The sequence below is a fragment of the Myzus persicae genome, unplaced genomic scaffold, assembly GCF_001856785.1.
Source record: "Myzus persicae strain clone G006 unplaced genomic scaffold, MPER_G0061.0, whole genome shotgun sequence".
Taxonomy (NCBI): Eukaryota; Metazoa; Arthropoda; class Insecta; order Hemiptera; family Aphididae; genus Myzus; species Myzus persicae.
In genome coordinates, this window is record NW_019104028.1 from 121,691 (window position 1) to 139,487 (window position 17,797).

At 31.9% G+C, this 17,797-nt stretch overlaps 3 protein-coding genes across 3 annotated transcripts in view; 1 reads left to right on the forward strand and 2 right to left on the reverse strand.

Moving 5' to 3' along the window:
* Window positions 1-540: 540 nt before the first annotated feature.
* LOC111037777 (sodium channel protein Nach-like) lies at window positions 541-4,056 on the reverse strand. The gene is made up of 7 exons (XM_022320534.1): window positions 3,835-4,056; window positions 3,341-3,710; window positions 3,019-3,164; window positions 2,742-2,928; window positions 2,291-2,570; window positions 1,197-1,505; window positions 541-791 (listed from the first exon to the last, which is right to left on the reverse strand). Exons 1-7 carry the CDS (start codon window positions 4,014-4,016, stop codon window positions 646-648), a joined length of 1,620 nt encoding a protein of 539 aa, XP_022176226.1. The 5' UTR covers window positions 4,017-4,056; the 3' UTR covers window positions 541-645.
* A 144-nt stretch (window positions 4,057-4,200) lies between these two features.
* LOC111037783 (sodium channel protein Nach-like) lies at window positions 4,201-14,635 on the reverse strand. Its single transcript, XM_022320541.1, has 8 exons — window positions 13,951-14,635; window positions 7,731-7,934; window positions 7,271-7,585; window positions 6,625-6,805; window positions 6,284-6,563; window positions 5,549-5,605; window positions 4,686-4,934; window positions 4,201-4,381 (listed from the first exon to the last, which is right to left on the reverse strand). The coding sequence occupies exons 1-8, from the start codon at window positions 14,154-14,156 to the stop codon at window positions 4,266-4,268; spliced, it is 1,608 nt and encodes a 535-aa protein (XP_022176233.1). The 5' UTR covers window positions 14,157-14,635; the 3' UTR covers window positions 4,201-4,265.
* A 2,381-nt stretch (window positions 14,636-17,016) lies between these two features.
* LOC111037784 (lachesin-like) overlaps window positions 17,017-17,797 on the forward strand; it is a 31,388-nt gene continuing 30,607 nt past the window's right edge. Inside the window, 1 exon segment of the mRNA XM_022320542.1 lies at window positions 17,017-17,083. Coding sequence (XP_022176234.1) covers window positions 17,017-17,083 — 67 coding nt within the window.

Here is a 17,797-nt window from a genome sequence, read left to right on the forward strand (position 1 = left end):
TACTCATTACTTATAATTATAATGTTTATCATTTAGGTGCCTGTGATTTATTCAATATGCTTTTAATCAAATTATTACTCTACCATATGATGTGTATATATAATATACTTATACTTGTATCTTATGATAAATTCTAATTATTTTTTAAATTATATAACATGAAATTATATTTTTATAGTTGACGTACCTACATATATAGATAAATGGTTATTTTTGCTGCTATTAGTAGTCATAAGTTGTTGATTTTGTATACACAGTGGCATAGAATATTATGTTGACTTTATTTAGAAAAACATATTTTTGATACAGTACATTTTTATGTAGCCAATATTAAATTAATAGACTGCTAGGTGTATAATATTGTAATATGTTGCATTTTAAACAATTGTTAAAACACAACAAGCTATATTCTAATTCAAAACAACTGTTTAGTGTGTTATATTTTACAAAATAATATTTTTTTTAAAACATGAAGTATATTAAGTTAAATTATGTTTAAATTTAATGTCTAATCTATAAATATTATATTATTGTTATACCAATGTTTTATATTAAGATTTTACAGCATGTGAGTTGTCATTAAATAATTATTATATATTATATATTTTTATAACAGTAATGTTTCGTAATTTAATAAACGTGCAATTATTCATATGTAGGTGTTATCTTGTTTGTTGGCGAAGAAGGCTTCTTGTATTGATATATGAGGAACTTAATGCCCCAGTACACAAACTCAATGATTGTCAACAAACTAAATCCCAAAAACAAACCAGCAATTCCTCCAAATGACACTAAATTACCATAAAAAAAAGTATAAAACTATTAACTAATAAAACAATATGTATTGATTTTCATTTAAAAAAAAATTGGATAACTGTAATATTATATATTATTATTTATTAAATTATGGTATACCATAAATGGAAGGATATTAGTTATTACTTATTACTCATTATTATTACTATTTACAAGTGTAGTTGTCTGGTATATGGGTATTAGGAACTAGTAAACAGAGATTTTGTCATAAGCTTATTCCCACCTATATCGGTGACTATATTTTTTGGTGTTCTTTTTTTTATTCCATCACAAATCGAATTTTATATATCAGCTGAATAACTCCAAAATAAGTTTAACTTCCTCCAAGCGTACTCGTAACACGTAGGTATTTTGTTTTATTTTGATAAATTAAATAATACCTAACAAGTCGATCCAGCCGAACGTAACGTCTCTCTCATACTTCACTGCTCCTTCGTTCCTGTAGAATATGTCCACAGATCCGTAACTCCTCCTTGTCAGTGGCAGCGAATCCAAAGAATAATCCACGTCCAGATCAAATACGCTTTCGTGGCACGTGGGCAAACACTGGGAACAGTTGAGAGGTGACTTCATCTCTGTCAGCAGAAAACCTCTTATGTTGCCTATCGGTGGACTGTAGAATCGCAACTCACTGTTGTGCTGTGCAATGCATAGCAGCTGTGTCGAGTTGCATATCGGTATACGATTATCTAAAAACGAAAAGTAGGTTAGGTTATACATGTTATACGTACCTTATACATGTTACATTTTAGTTATAATTTACAAAATGATATAAAATCTTAAAAATAATATACCCAATAACAATAAATAACTTCAAATGTTTATTAATTTTAAAATTATTTATTTTTATATTAATTATACTTGACGCGGATTCTCTTGACTTTTATTATTTTTACTTTTAAACCATTATTTTAATACTTATTTGTCTTTGGTAAGGTAGCTATTTAGTACCGGAATTTGGGTTACCAAGTTTTTTTTTAATTTGAATGGATGAATCAATAGATAAATCATTCTTATAGAAATTTGTATATTTGAGATTTTAACATATTTGAGATTTGTTTTTGGCTTTTTGGCCTAGATACAGTTTTTTTTTTCTAACAAATTTTTCTATTCGATTTTGTGTACCGCGTTTATTAACATAGAAACGCAAATCAATAAAAATATCAAAAATCGATCTATAATTCTTTTTCATTAAATGTCTAACAAAATGTAGCATAATGCTACTAAATGTTTTTCCACTATACCTACCAAAAAACATATCTATGATTCCTCAATTTTCTTTGTAGAGGCAAAATATATATAGTAGCATGCTCCAGTTCATATTTTTTTATAGAATTTAGTATTTTTAAATATAAAATAAAAAGTTAAGTATTTAAAATACGTTTTAGGTGAATACCTACTGATTTTGATTGTGTTGGTTTCAAAAATATTATCAAGCAATCATTAGGATTTTTTTTTTTTCATTTCCACTTACCGAGCATGTTGAAGTAATATGGACGACAATCACATTTTCTGTGTAAATAATTTAAACGACATTCTATGAGACATGACTTTTGAGTGTATGACCTCGACACACTCAAATGTTGTTCATCGGGAAAATAACAAAACCGCTCCGCCACGGGGAGGTGTTTGATTCTATCTGTGCTTATGGTGACAAATGGTTTTACCATAATACTCAGTTTAGTCCCTTTCTTTGCCGTGACAATGCTGCCCATGCCGGATTCTGGATACTCGTTCACATAAAACACTTGAACCTGTAAACAAACAAGTCAAATGATTTCTTCGATCGTATATACGATGCAATATTTATTCCGCGGCGTCTTATAATAATATTACTATGTACCTATAACCAGCGGCTGTCAACCACCTACTTATGCACATATAGATAACAATAGCTTAACATAATTCAATCTTTTTTCATTCACCCTGACAGCCGGCTGACCAGTAATTTTAGAAGCGTTTATCAAGCGTTCTGATTTGTCGAATTGCTTGAAAAAAATTTGCAATCCTGAAGTAGAACCGGCTGCTGTATTCCGTCTCAGTATACATTCCCAATTCGTGGAGTTCGTATAAGCCGTATCCGTATCAGTCTCCAGTGTGCTAAACATAGGACTGAAAATACGTGTCCGGTAATCACCGGTTAACTAATATATTTTATCGATTTTTGTTTAAAATAATATGCTCAACGGAGAAATTCATTACCAATCCGATTTTTTAACGGAAGTCAGCGAGTTGAACGAATAGCAAAAACCCTCCTCAGATCTCTGTAAGCTGAACAAGTCGCAACAATTGTAAGAGTGTCCTATCCAAAAACAAGCGTTGAACACTTCGTTACACGTCGGCATTACCTGCAGCATAATCGAAGAAATTTAAACGCACAATATTAAATACATTTATATTTTATAATTTGTATATTGCAATATTTTAAATATTACCTACGTTTCTAGGTACTTACTTACCTGGACAATACCTAAGTAACTATACAGGAAACTAGTACGGGTACAGTAATACAGTACCTACTTACTTGTAACATAAAATCTGTAATATTGATAGTAGTTAATTTGGACAAAAATCCGTCAATTCCGTTATTTATGTAAAATAACATTCTACTGTAGAGCGGGTGCTGAAATAGCGTCAACGCGTTGAGGAAGTTGTCCAATTCGGACTCTTGAAACGAAGCGTTTATTCTGTCGGCCATGTACTTATGGGCCACCAAACGTTTTATCTTGTCCATGGGACAGACATTGACGGCCGGAAACGGAAGCGAGTACAACGCCAAGTGTGTGTCCTTGACTGCGGTAACCGTTGGCGAGGAGTTGAACTTTAGCCACATGGTATGTACCAGAATACTAGCGCAGACGAAACTGGTCAACACGATGATTAACCAACCGCATCTGAAATAACGTATAGGTATGTCGTCGTCGACGAATGATTATTGCGGTACCGATAGAGGTAGGTAAGTGTACGTATGTTTTACGCCATCAAAACGATATAAAATGGTTTTAAATAATATCTAACCGTTCAATCAAACTGGAATTATCTTTAAATATGTATTGGACGCCGTGTACAGTACAGTATCGAGAGTATTCTCTGAAAATATTGCCCAGCCGTTTACTCTTGGCTATCGCTAGTCTCTCGACGGTAGAATAAGACCAAGCGAATTCTTTTTTCCAAAACGTTGGCCCCTGTGTGGGGTTCATGTTCGTGCGCTGGATTTAAAACACAACTGAAAGGTTTTCCGGTAACTGGTGCCTACTAGCTATATGTAAGCACGTTGCACGGTATGTTGAACTTATATAATTATATATTATTAGGGGTAGGATGTATTGAAAATAAATATCAGCCGTTCCACAATATATGTAATAGTAATATTGGTACGTTTGAATTCGTTTATTATAATGATATGTTTTTACAATATAATATAAAGGTGGTACCTAGCTATATACTAACTATTTGCGTAGTCTAATAAATGAGTTGACACATATTTTCAGGGTCCAATAAATGAATTCGGCTACGCTCAATATGCTGAACCCCAAAAACAAGTTGGCGACACCGCCCAGTGCTACTGCAATGTAAATAAATAATTTAACTTAAATAATTGGATACATGATTATAAAGCTGTATACTATATATATTCAGTGATTGAATTGAAGGAGGACTAAGTATGACATTTCTGTACTACCTAGCCTACCTAACGTAAGAATACATAATTCTTCTAATTAAATCCAAATCGATAGAAAAATTTAAATCTTCAGATACGAGCAATTTTTTTTTACAGTTTTGCATCTTCTAATTTTTATTCCAACTCAAGCACTGATTATATATTGTATAGGCAGGTTAATTAACTGTTCGTTGGTAGATATACCAACCCAAAAGATCCGTCCAAGCAAAAGTTATGTCCCTTTGATATTTTTTGGAACCCAAGTTTCCATACGCCACGTCCAAATAGCTGAACGACTTCCAAACGGACGTTCTTTGATCAGGAGATGACTCCATCTCAATTTCATGCGTTGTCTCGTAACAAGTAGGTATGCATTGTGAACAATCCAGCGAATCGCGTATGAGTCGAGCCTCGAAACCAGGAGTACCTTTCGGTGGAGTTAACATTCTAATATGACCTGTATAACAGACAACTAATAATAAATAAAAATTAAAAATGAAAAACAAATAATATAATGTATTAGGTACCTACAAGACATGTGATATTAAGTTAAGCATGCCAACAGTATAACATAACTGTATATTAATAAATATTTGACTAACTCGATACTTACATCATAGTTTAAAAACAATATTAATCTAGGTAATTAAAAAGCTAAAAATTGCATTGCCAAAACTTCTTAAATTACATAAAAAAATCCAAGTGGGTACATATGAAATTTTGTAACTTAAAACTTCCAAACATCAGACCTAAATGAATGTAGGTATACAAATGGATTTACATAGTTAAAAATCACTCTATATGATAGGATTCAACATCAATGTAATATTTTCTATGTATTACGGGTAATTTTCTATTATTATATATGTACCTATACTTTGACATTGTCGGTGTATTGTGTATTTCCTACTCAATAGTCTTTACTCTTCATCACCAGTGCCTAAATTTTATAACAATAAGAATGCCGAATGGGCATGCAAAAGTGTAAAAAAATGTGCATAGGTACCTTAAGATCACACCTTATTATATTATATTTTATCATTTTTATCATAGGAACTAATTTATACTTACGGGTATTATGATTTATACAAGGTATATCTGGTATACCACACATTGGTTTTCCGTCATCTGCAATAAATAAATATAATTTCTGCGTTACCTTCAACTATATTAATGTATAAACTTTAATTTCTACGATAAAACCATAAAATTCAAAATTATTTTAATAATTATTATATTATATACCTTCACTCATATGACAGTATGACGCGTGACGTGCTGCTATTTTCAAAAAGTGCAACCTTGCTGGACGTCAGTCGAGTAAAAATTATCTTATTCGAATGAATATAGTTAATAGTAATTCGTTAATGTGTTCCAGGTTTTCAACTATTCGTTTTAAAATAAATATTTTTTTAGAAAATTGTACCTATAGGTTTGGGTATGTATTGTATCTATAAGTACGTCTATTGCTGTTGAATAAATACTACAATAATGGCTCCACTAAAAATTAATAGATATAAGTAGGTACACCCAATTCCATAAAATGCCATATTCAATAATACAAATAACTTCGTTAATAAATTACCTCTCCCCCCCCCCCCACCTCCCACGGAAAATGAATATGCAATGTTAGTCAGTATGCATATAATGGTCAGCGTTAAACACCAGTCTTTAATCAGAGTCTCTATCACTTCCTCTTCCAAAAAATCAAGGTGTTGGCTGGTGTTTTAATGCTGTCGGATATTATAATAGATATGTGAAGAAGTAGAATACTACTACTATCTATGCCTACACTTCACTACTTACCGGGTGTTATGAAAAAATACATGTGACAACCGCACGTGTACAATATGAATTCCATGCGACACTGGATCAGACACGAACTCTGCGTGTATACGTGATAGATGTACAACTCCCTCTCGTCCGGAAATACGCAGCCCCTAGCCGCCACACTCAGATCTTTTACCCGATTGCTGGTCACGGTTATCACAGGCGAAATCATGATGTTCAGTCGTCGGCCCTGTTCAGACCTCAACCATATACCGTCTCCCGCATTTGGAAACTGGTACGACGTGTGGATCATGATCTATGTGTAATTAATATTAAGGTTATAGGTAATAACCTAGGTTTGCGTATTTTGTTCGTACCCTAGCGCCGTCTATGTCACGCTGTCCCAGGCCCAACGATTCAGACATATTTGTTTCATACAGAAACACTTCTAGACCTGTGACCGTACCTACGGCGGTATTTCTCCTCAGTTGACATCCAGGATACATATAGTCATCTTCTTCTTCGATGCCTTCGTTTTCTAAAACTTCGGAAAGAGGACTGTAAATTAACAATATTGTATTATATTATGAATGTACATTAAATAATTATTATATTTTAATTATTAATATGATTTATTTAAGTAGGTTCTATAATCTATACCATACTGGCCACTGGGTGTCGATAAGCATTTATAAATAGTATTCTATTATTATGTTTTATTCGAAATGTTTTACTTTTAATTGAGTATATTACGTTTAGAACGGGAAGATTATTATGATATATTTTATTATGATGCATCTATGAAAGTCAAAAAAGTGATATTTATTGGTTATTATAACTATTAGTGGTCATAATATATAAGTTATATATTATATTACGTTATATAATATAACATTCCAGTAGGTTTTAAATGTTGACAGGACCTTTTATTATTAAATACTGAGATATATCATGCACAGTTATAACTCATATTAGTTTAAATTTCAGCTTATGAACATTGAACAATTGAACATAATATAATACCAGTGTTTTCCAGCTTCGGAAGTCAGCGAATTGAATGAATAACAAAATCCTTCCTCAGTCCTCTGAAGGGAGAACTCTTCGCAGCACGAAATCTTTTCGCCGTGCCATTTGCACCGGCCAAATAGTTCATCACATGTTGGCAGGGTCGTCAACATAAAATCAGTCAAGTTTATATCTCTGAGGAAGGGAAACAAGTGTTTGGACTTATCCACGTACTCCGCCATTCGAAAATAAGTCGGCTGTTGCATCGTCGATAAGGCGCTCATTATATTCAATAATCCAGTTCGTACTGTATCGTTGTCGATACGGATAAACCTACAAAATAACAGATATCTATTATTATTAAATTAATATTATAATTATCTTACAGATGGAGGGGTTTTTTAAGTTAAAAGTTCAAACGGAAAAGTGGCTTTTATCGATGTAAGTATATCGCAAAGTTAATTGCTGATTTGATTACCTTGAAAAGTATTCAAGACCTTTTGTCTTTTTAACCTTGATTGCTGGACAGATGGTAATAGAGGGGAATGGAAACTCGTACAAAGGCACATGGGTGTCTTTAACTGCCAGTTGTGTAGGTTTGGAACGGAACTTGAGCCATAACTCGTCTCCAATATAACATGCCGAAAGTCCACAAATGGTTAACATTGTAATCCAAAAAATTCTGGAAATAAATTTTATAGAATAATACTCTGTGGGAAAAATAGGCTCATTAAAAATTAGTTTATAGATACAATATAAGTAATGTATAAATCAGCCATTTTAATAATTGATTCAATTTTATATTTCAAAACTCTTCTCATTTATTAAGTTAATATTTATTTATTAATTAATTTATGAAAACCATTTTTATTATGATTGGGTACCTAGTTATTAATTTATTAGGTTATCTTCAACAATAGGTAGGCGCTTACAATATTTTTTGATACCTACATTGTATTTAATATCCAGGCAACATCAGCTAAATTTTATATTTTGATTTTTTAATATTCAACTTAATGAAACGTTCACACAACGGGTAAAAATGTATAATCTTTATCGGAACTAAGTAAAAATATTTCGACTATCATAACTATGGGTTAACAATATGTATTGAGTATTTTTGTGCTGCGGATATACATTTTTAGTGTACGAACAAGAATTTTTACTAGCGGTTACAGTTGTCATGGCAACCAAACAATGTCTACAATTTTATTCGATCATATTAATTATTTTCTTAACGATTTGACGTATCCTATTTCGCTTTACAACCAAAAACATAATATAATATATGAATCAATGTTTTTTTCATGCGGTAAGGAAAATATAAGTTTTATATTTTTATTTAAATAATATCTATCTTTAAAAAAAATGTCTTTGAAGTTTAGCAATTCACTCTTCGCCATTTATATTTACTCGATTATTATGCCTTACACAAATACATCACTAGATATAGAAAATTAGAAAGTAAAAACTAACTACTCTAAACTATAACTTTTAAAGTTGAGACTATGACCCTAACAATATATTTATATTAAAACAATGTTACATAACACAATTTAATATTATTTAATTACCTATATTGTCACATAACGAAAGAGTAATTTTTGGTGTACCGTGTACCTACTCGTATTTTACCACCTAGCTCTAATACAAACTAGGATTAAAATATGTTTCTACTACCTATATCATTAAGAACAAACACTTGTTATGTATAAAGTAATTTATATAAAATATAATATAATGTAATATTCTTAAAAAGTTTTCTTTTATATGCATATATTATATTATGTTAGAAATACTTTTAACTTGAATTATAAACAACCAGCACGTAAGTACCTGTCAACCTCTGCGTATAACATTCGTAAAACGGAAATTGTGTGTTCTGATTTTGTTTCAAAAATGATTTTACTATTCTATAGGTACCTACTTAAGTTATACTACTAAATTTCAGATATTATCTTAATAATGATTTTACGCATATTGCTTATACTTGTATATCTACATTAAGTATTCACGTGTATTTAACCTTTTTGAAAATATTATTTGTTTTCAAGGACAAGCATTAGAACAATAATAATTTTTTTGAATCAATTAAAATTGATATCGGCTTTCGAAATGTTTAAGAGATACTTGTTGAATTATATGTACAATACAATTAAGTATAGGTAGGTAAATATACGTATGAAACAAAAAAGTACCTTTTGCATTGTCATTTCTATAAGTTATAAGACGACATTCTCTTATTTAATATGTAATTTTGTTAAAATATGAAATTGCAATAATTATTTACTATGCACATATCATTTTAATTCTATATAATTCTTCTTGAGTTATTTTTATATTCTCTAAATTAAACGACAATGTTATGAATTCTAATGTTCTATAGTTTGCCCCGTTTATGGGCACGTTTATTACATTGAGCATTCCATAAACGCGATCCAAATTCCTTACATATTATTCTCATATTTGAATATGTGGATTTTTTTTAATAATAAATTTAAAATAATAAATTGCTGTAAAACCGAATGGAATTTAAATTTATTGTGTAATGTATAAACGACGATGGTATAGAATATTAAGATTCATGTTATATATCGGTAGCGGTAGGACTGTATAGGTACCTAACCTATAAGACTGTACCACATACGGCGTATGATTGTATGAATGAGTTATCTATCTATAGTTTAACCCTGAAATCGAAAATAAAACTTAATAGATTGCAGAGTATCCACTATTATATTAACTTATAACTCAAATTTATTTGCACAATAAGGTGTAATATCAATGATAATATTATGCAGTCTAGTTTACAAAATGGAACTTAAATCCACCTCGGAAAATCCCTATTTACCGCCAAAAAATCACCTCATCGAAGGCGAGCAGTGTGAAGGAACTGCGCAAATATGACATATATTATATTATTTACCTAGCTAGAAAACATGTATGTATAAGATCGTCTAGCGTTTATCCATGTTTTGGGGTTCAGACCAATATTTTATGGACCACAAATAAATATATTATCATTATGTGTTTATCTATTTCTTATAACGAAATTACACATCTTTTCGTGGTTTTCAGAATTGTTACATTTATCTTATTAACAAATACATAACAAGTACGATATAATATCACCGCACCCATATCTATCTATATTTATTTATTATTAACATAACGGATAAGAACGAGAACCCTATTCTACAATGTATAATCTATGACGTATCTTATTTTTTATGACTTATAATATTAAGAACACAATATAGCTAGTAATAATATAATATGGAGTAGTTAAAATAAAATGGACATATAAATGTAAGGGTTAATTACGTTAATAATATTCGCATATGATACTATTACATTAATTTCAATTTGAAACTTTTAAAAACGAAATATTTATTTTGTGACGGAAAAAATTACCAATTGTTTGAAGTTAAACAAATATTATACTAAAATAACGATACGATGTTGGCTCAGTATAGCAGCTATACTCGTACCTGCATTATATGATATAATGTATAGCTGGTATGTTCTAGGCTAGAATATTTAAATAATTAAATTTATTGATTGCACTTATTAATTGTTATTGAAATATTAATGCAGGGTATTCGGTCATATAATACGTTATAAGAGTTGAACAGATGGGTACTTAAATATTCAACAGCCAACAGTCATTACTTGAACGGCTCAGACATCAAACATAGACTGACCTTTAATATGACTATATTATTATGATATTGGCACACCAAATTCATCTTATTTATCAATATATTATGTTTGTCCATTCAGCATATTATATAAATATATATTATTATTATATTGAGTAAATTATCCACGACTCATTGTATTATTAGTTTTTGATTGATGAACTTGATTTTAAAATTAAGTCAAAATTATACATTTAAGGTCCTCCCTGCTACCTACATAACGATAACTGCATAGGAACATACTGTGAAAATTTATCAATATGACGAACTGCTTTATCAGCCTACCTAACGCCTGTATATTTTATTAGGTGCTTAACTTCAAAAACACAATTCATAATTCATATATTTATAATTAGTGTTATGACTTATGTCTTATGATATTTATTCAAGCCTTTAAAAACTAATAAAAGTATGTAAATATGCCTAAAATACTAATGTGACGTTATAAAAAGCATAACAAATTATTGTGTTAGTGATTATTGATTTAAAATATACTTAGTATATTATACTTTGCTATATTTATAATAGATTATTAAAAGAAATTAGGTATCCACTTATTTCATATACCATGCACATTCGTTCCGACACGAACTATTATACCTACCTATAACCTATGGGTAATGGGCAATGGCCAATGGGTATTGCCTAAGTGTGGAAGTCTGTAAAATTAAGTATATGATAAACTTGTGATGTGTAGAGTGAACGAGCACCTGTCCGTGATTAATCTAATATAATAATAGCATTTTTTTTTAATGTACTATGAAATCTAAAATTTGAAAAAAATGTTCTGCAATGTAAATAATTCAAATTAACTTTCGAAAAGATATAAAAAATGTTCGTTTTAGTAGGTAATAACAAAAAATTCTTTTATAGCTATAATAGAAAAATAGTATTTATCCAAAATAGTATTTATTTTAACAAGGTGTTTCTACGTCGTACCGACGTACCATAAGGATTGATAATATTTTTGTTTGCAATATAATTTATGACTAAAGGAAACATCTCTAAAATTCATAAATATCTTAACCCCAATTATAATATGGGATATAAGTAACGTCGTGCTGGACGTAGAAGACATCCCAAAGCAATTTTTTCCGTGGAAAAAAAAAATAGAAGTATTAATAGGGCTAAAGAAAAGTAGAAGTGGCCGTTGAGTTAAGTACGTATATACATATAACCGTCCACCAGAGGTGTCAATGATGGTGTTTTCGGACCCCCCCCCCTTATTGAAAAAAACAGATTAAAGTTACAAAAATATAACTGTAAATTATCACAATAGTATAGTTAAAATATTAAAACTATTTTTAAGGCTAAATGTTTACCGTTATATAACAAATGGTTATCTATAACTCATCTATTGATTTTGAAGAAAACCAAAATTGTTTTGTGATGATCAAATCAAGATAGACTTAATCATTAACAAATTCCTGAGTGGGTACGTCCCTGCCGAGTCGAAAGCATTCGTGTATGTAGAATTTAATTTAATTTATTGTATCATCGTGCGTATGGTAATATTCATTATTCGCATTTTTAACATATCATGTATTTCATCAAGTGACCGTTTATATTAATTATTATTATTATATGTACATTTATAATGACGTGTAATATAAATCACGTAATGTTTATACCGAGCATAAACGTTTCGCAAATCGACAATCGTATATTATATTATTGTGTTCGTATATAAATATGTACACAACTCCAGTCTCCATTTCCAGTTAATGCGCCAAGCTTGAAAAGCGCGCGTAATGATAATTTAAAAAGTAAATACAATTTTGAAAATAAACAGTATGGACGAAGAGTATAGACTTATATACTATATAAATATAGAAGTACTGTACAGCAGCGTGTAATAATGTAACGAATTATGTTTCAAACAAATAGCATATAAACTTATTACATATATTTGAAACTCATTTTCTTTATCAATTTTTATGTTTCTGAAAATAATATTTCAGTATTAAATATTCAAGATAGTCACATTAAATTTGAAGTAAATAATTTTTAATTTATATATATATATATAATTAGGTTGGTGTGTTTAAAACTCATCATAACTTTGAAATTAAAAATCATTTTTATTTTCAATAGATGACTTTTATTATTAACTGCTTAGTTGTATAAATTATACATTTACACCACAGTTAAGTTTTCATAATGCATCAATCAACGAGTTATGTTTCTAATGTGAAACTTGACTTTGAATAAAATATATTAAAAATAAATTCATACTTCGTCTCATCTTTAATATATACTCCCAGAGCCATCACTCGATATATGCATGAAGAATATTTTTTTTTACATCAATCTTTACATGGTAAATTATTATTCAATTTCATAGTTTACACCTGAAAATGTTTCTAAAAATTTTAATGCATGGGTTTATTTAAAATATTGAAGTAATATACTTAGGTTTAGGTATTATAGTTAATTAGTTAAGACTTAAAGAAGAGTATTTAAAGAAGTGCAAAAAAAGACTCTGAGTGTCCTCTGTTATTCCAATACCCCTCTTTTATTATTGGGTATTAATACACGACATATCTATGCAGTTTAAATTCTTATAAATATTGATTTTATATTATTCTTTATTTATTATTTACGTGAAAATGGTCAGTCTGAAGAATAATCTTATATTTAGAACACAACTTTAATAGTAAGCGGATAAGACGAAATGAAATCCTAAAATGATAGCTAACTAAATAGAGAAAAAAAAGTATCGGAAGAATGTTGACAAAAAAAAAAGCTTTGAGCCAAACCATAATTATTATTATCACCGTACAAATAAAAATATGTTGAAACGTTTTAAGTCTATCACGGCTTCTCAAAATAAATTGGACCGGAGATCTTCTCAATGATTAACAATGATAATCAACAATGACAACAGGAAGGAAAAAAATATACATACATCATAGGTATATGTACCTACATCCCAAATCAAATTAAAACGTCCGGTTTCAAAATGTTCATCTATTATAACGACTGCAAACGACTCACTTCTCCAACAGACTGGCTTTGGATATGTATCGCATTCCGTGCACCGTGCTGTGGCTGGTGTACTCGTCGATAAGTACGCACGACGATTTCGCCACGGTCGCCGCTCGGCCGACGGACAACTGGAGGGCCGCCGGCGACATTCTGGGCAAGAAGTTCCGTCGCAACGTGGTCCATTTCCGGACGACGTAATCGTCACTCGCCGACATCGCCGCGCAGAAATCTTCGGTGCTGATGGGGGTGAGTAAACTACAATATTATACTTACTCGTGTTTCTTCGACCCCCCTCCCCTCCAAAAAAAAAAAACAACGCTTGAGTACGCGATAACGTGATAATACTCGAATGACCGATTTATATTTAATATATGGCCACCGTGGTCGAATGGCACCAATAATATCCGTGTTGTATTACTCAGGTGTATTGCGGCAAAGTATATCGGCAGTATTTCTGCGTGCTCCGAGCCTAAGATCCCGAAAAATGATCCTCACGGCACCGAATCGCATGCGTATAGTGACGAGATGATTGTGTTCGAGCGACGGAATATTGACTCGTTATGAGACACTGTCAACCCTCCCCGCCCGCTGATCGGATGGAGAATACTGCACCACTCGATAATCGAAGAGTATACCGCGAGCAAAGGATTATTTTTCAGTCCACATACGACCGCATTTCAAGTGCTGGATAACATACAAGTACCTATAGTACTATGGATACAAAATATCGTGTGTAATGCTATAATATATGTTCGCAGGTAGAGGTACTGATGGGTACTCGTGTATATTTCAGTCCCCGGCGGCAGCTGTCTCGACGACGACCCGAGCCGTTCTACAGCTGTAGTTAAGTTGTATAAACATAATATAAATATAATTTATACGCATAATATTGCATATTTCGTATGTATATAGCAGCTACACAGGAACACGCGCGTTTTATCGCAGCTCATTATTTATAATTTACTTCTTTTCGTTTCGATTTTTTTTCTTTATTATTATCATTATTATTATTATTATTATTATTATTCTACAACTCGAAAACGGGACGACCACGAGAGTTATACAGGTACCCTATAGGTATTTTATTACTATAGTGGTTTTTTTCTTGTACATATTGGTATAATACCTCTGTATTATAATATACCAACCACTGCAGCAGTGTTTGCATACAATTATTTCGCGCAAAGACGACGGCCGCCGTCACTACATCTATATGTATAATATTACACGCCTATATTGTAATATTGTGTTCACTATACGTACACCTATATAGGTACACTCTTGCACGGTAGACGTTTATTATATTTGCTTTTTCATAATATTGACGAGGCTCTGGGGCGTCCCTTCCCCTTCTCGGCCGCGCTGAGTTTTCTCAATCATTTTTACGCGTACACAAGCACGTTGCGATGTTTGTATTATAATATAATGTGTATAATTACAACAGTTTCATATTATATTCAAAGTTCAGATATGACGTACCCATGCGGTGGTTTTCTCATATTAACGACGCATGGTATAGTATATATAGCTGGTTACCAATGGGAAAGTTGGTTTTCGTATTTATATAACATGTGCAATAAGTGATAACCAAACACGTCCTATAGCGTTCTAGCCTGCAACTTATTACAAGTATAGCCAGTATAGGTACAAATTTATTAAACGTTAAGCTGCTGTCAGTTAGATAGGACAGGTCAAGGGACTGAGCATACTGAAGTAGTGGAATGTATAGTCGTGTACATGTTCAATCTTTAGTACAAAAGAAGCAAAACTCAAGTATTTTCGCTACATACACTTTATTTACTTACACAAATTAAAACCTTCGGATCCCATATACTATATAGTATCACGTCATACTCTAGTATACCTATATGGTACAAAAACGAGGTAAAGGGCCTTGATTGGAGTTACTAGTTCAAATTCTGAACAGGTTCTCTTCACAGAGCTGAAAAAATTTAAAAGCCTTGCAGCAGATGCTTTCAATGCGAGGGTGGTAATTCAATTCTGTATCAGCAATTTAATCTAGGTTTTTAACACCTACAAGATAATAAGGGGGTAAATGACCCGAATAACGACATTGCATGACATTAATTCAAGGGATTTAGCGTTAACCCAAGGTTGTCTGCCGATAATATCACGCTAAATTGAGTTCATCTTGCAGTACCTAATTGACATTCAGTGGGAGATTTATATTTGTATTATACATTTTGTCCGCCATAATGGGAAACATATTGTTTTCATATTTGACTATTACTTCGGTATGTGATTAGTGCCGTTATGTTAGGTTTGTTGACAGATCAACCGCTGTCATGTTGTGGGAGACAACATACCGTACACTGTGAGGTGTTTATTTCAAAACTGGATACTCACTTTTCACCCCCTCTCTCACGAACTGCCAATATGTGATTTTTTTCATGTGGATACCAAAAATTACCATCCTTTGGCACCTTTCAACATTTGAAAGGAGTCATTAAAAACAATAACAGAATTAATAACCCCATTGCGTATTAGATCTGCTGGATAATCCGCAGCAGCTTTAGCGAGCGCCCGACAACACGCGTTTCAGAAGAGAACATTTCAGTGTTGGCCATATTTCGGCGACTTGGATATTCCACGCATGGTAAATATATTTATTGTTTTTGTTACTTTGTCATAATTGCTGCAGACGATAAACGCATCGCTTCACCGGGAAAAAACAAAGTCAGTCCAAACCAAATAGGCGTGGGCCCCTTTTCGAGTCATTCTTATATATTTTATGAAAAATCATGCGTCGTCTCCCGCGGCTGACCCTAACACCGGTCACACTATAATATTTTAAACCATCGCACTCGGCGACTGCAGCGGTGGGTAACTATCGCCGCGCTCGAAGTTTGACTGAATGTAATAATAATAATAATAATAATAATAATAATACATGGTGACGGACAACGCCGACAACGTCACCGGCCGCTGTTGATAGTACCGCCACCGCCGCCGCCGACGCACGCCACTGTTTTACGAGCTCACGAAGCACAGAGGTGCCCACGGACAGACCGCGTGCGGCCGTAGTCACCGCGCAGTGTCGTCGCCGCCACCGTCATGACTGCAGTATCGTCCACGTACTTTTGGTCAATGCTCGTTTTCACGATGGTCCACAACACCAAAGGTGGGTGTCCAATTTAATCCGTTCACAGCACAAAATAATAATAATATGTTTATCATGTATCATAATAATATAATATATTGTACGCGCATCGACAAAAATCGTCCGTCCACAATGTTATTATGTTACTAGAACGAATTTTTTTTTTTTTTTTAAATACGAGCACAACACCGGCGTACAAGGTATATAATATATATTGTACATACTTGCATAAACAACGTATGTCGTGGTGAGCAAACGTGTTGAGTATTTGAGTACCCACTGTATTCGGTTTACTAAATACTTTATTTTAGTATAGATGATAAACATTATTTTCTCGCATCACGTAAATCTGACACTATATCAAAAATAATAACGAAATTGCCGATTGAGTATCGAAGGAGATCATAATAATAATACTATTTATAAAAGTATTTTCAAGTACCTATTCAATATACGCGTAACTTTTGAAAAGTGAATCTGTGTTTGAATACTGTTTGTACATTTCGGAAAAAAGGCAAAGACGTAGGTTGGTACCTATTCCAAATGATTATTATTAGTATTATTTACATGACTTAGATATATAATTATAATGTACACCTACCATTAATGTCTATAGTATTGTTTGGATGAGAATATATTATTATGTAAAATATTAAATAATTTAACGCGTTCCGTGTAATATTGTTAAGGTAAACTTGTGTAAAACCACAGGCTGTTGTCGGCTTTGTCTGCAAA

Coding starts and splice junctions, on each gene's coding strand:
- LOC111037783 (XM_022320541.1), bottom strand. CDS start 14,156: ATGTCGGCGAGTGACGATTACGTCGTCCGGAAATGGACCACGTTGCGA. Junction 7,586..7,730: donor GGTCTTGAATACTTTTCAAG/GTAATCAAATCA, acceptor GTTATTTTGTAG/GTTTATCCGTATCGACAACG. Junction 6,806..7,270: donor TCCGAAGCTGGAAAACACTG/GTATTATATTAT, acceptor GTTAATTTACAG/TCCTCTTTCCGAAGTTTTAG.
- LOC111037777 (XM_022320534.1), bottom strand. CDS start 4,016: ATGAACCCCACACAGGGGCCAACGTTTTGGAAAAAAGAATTCGCTTGG. Junction 3,711..3,834: donor AATTCCAGTTTGATTGAACG/GTTAGATATTAT, acceptor ACGTTATTTCAG/ATGCGGTTGGTTAATCATCG. Junction 3,165..3,340: donor TTACAGATTTTATGTTACAA/GTAAGTAGGTAC, acceptor ATTATGCTGCAG/GTAATGCCGACGTGTAACGA.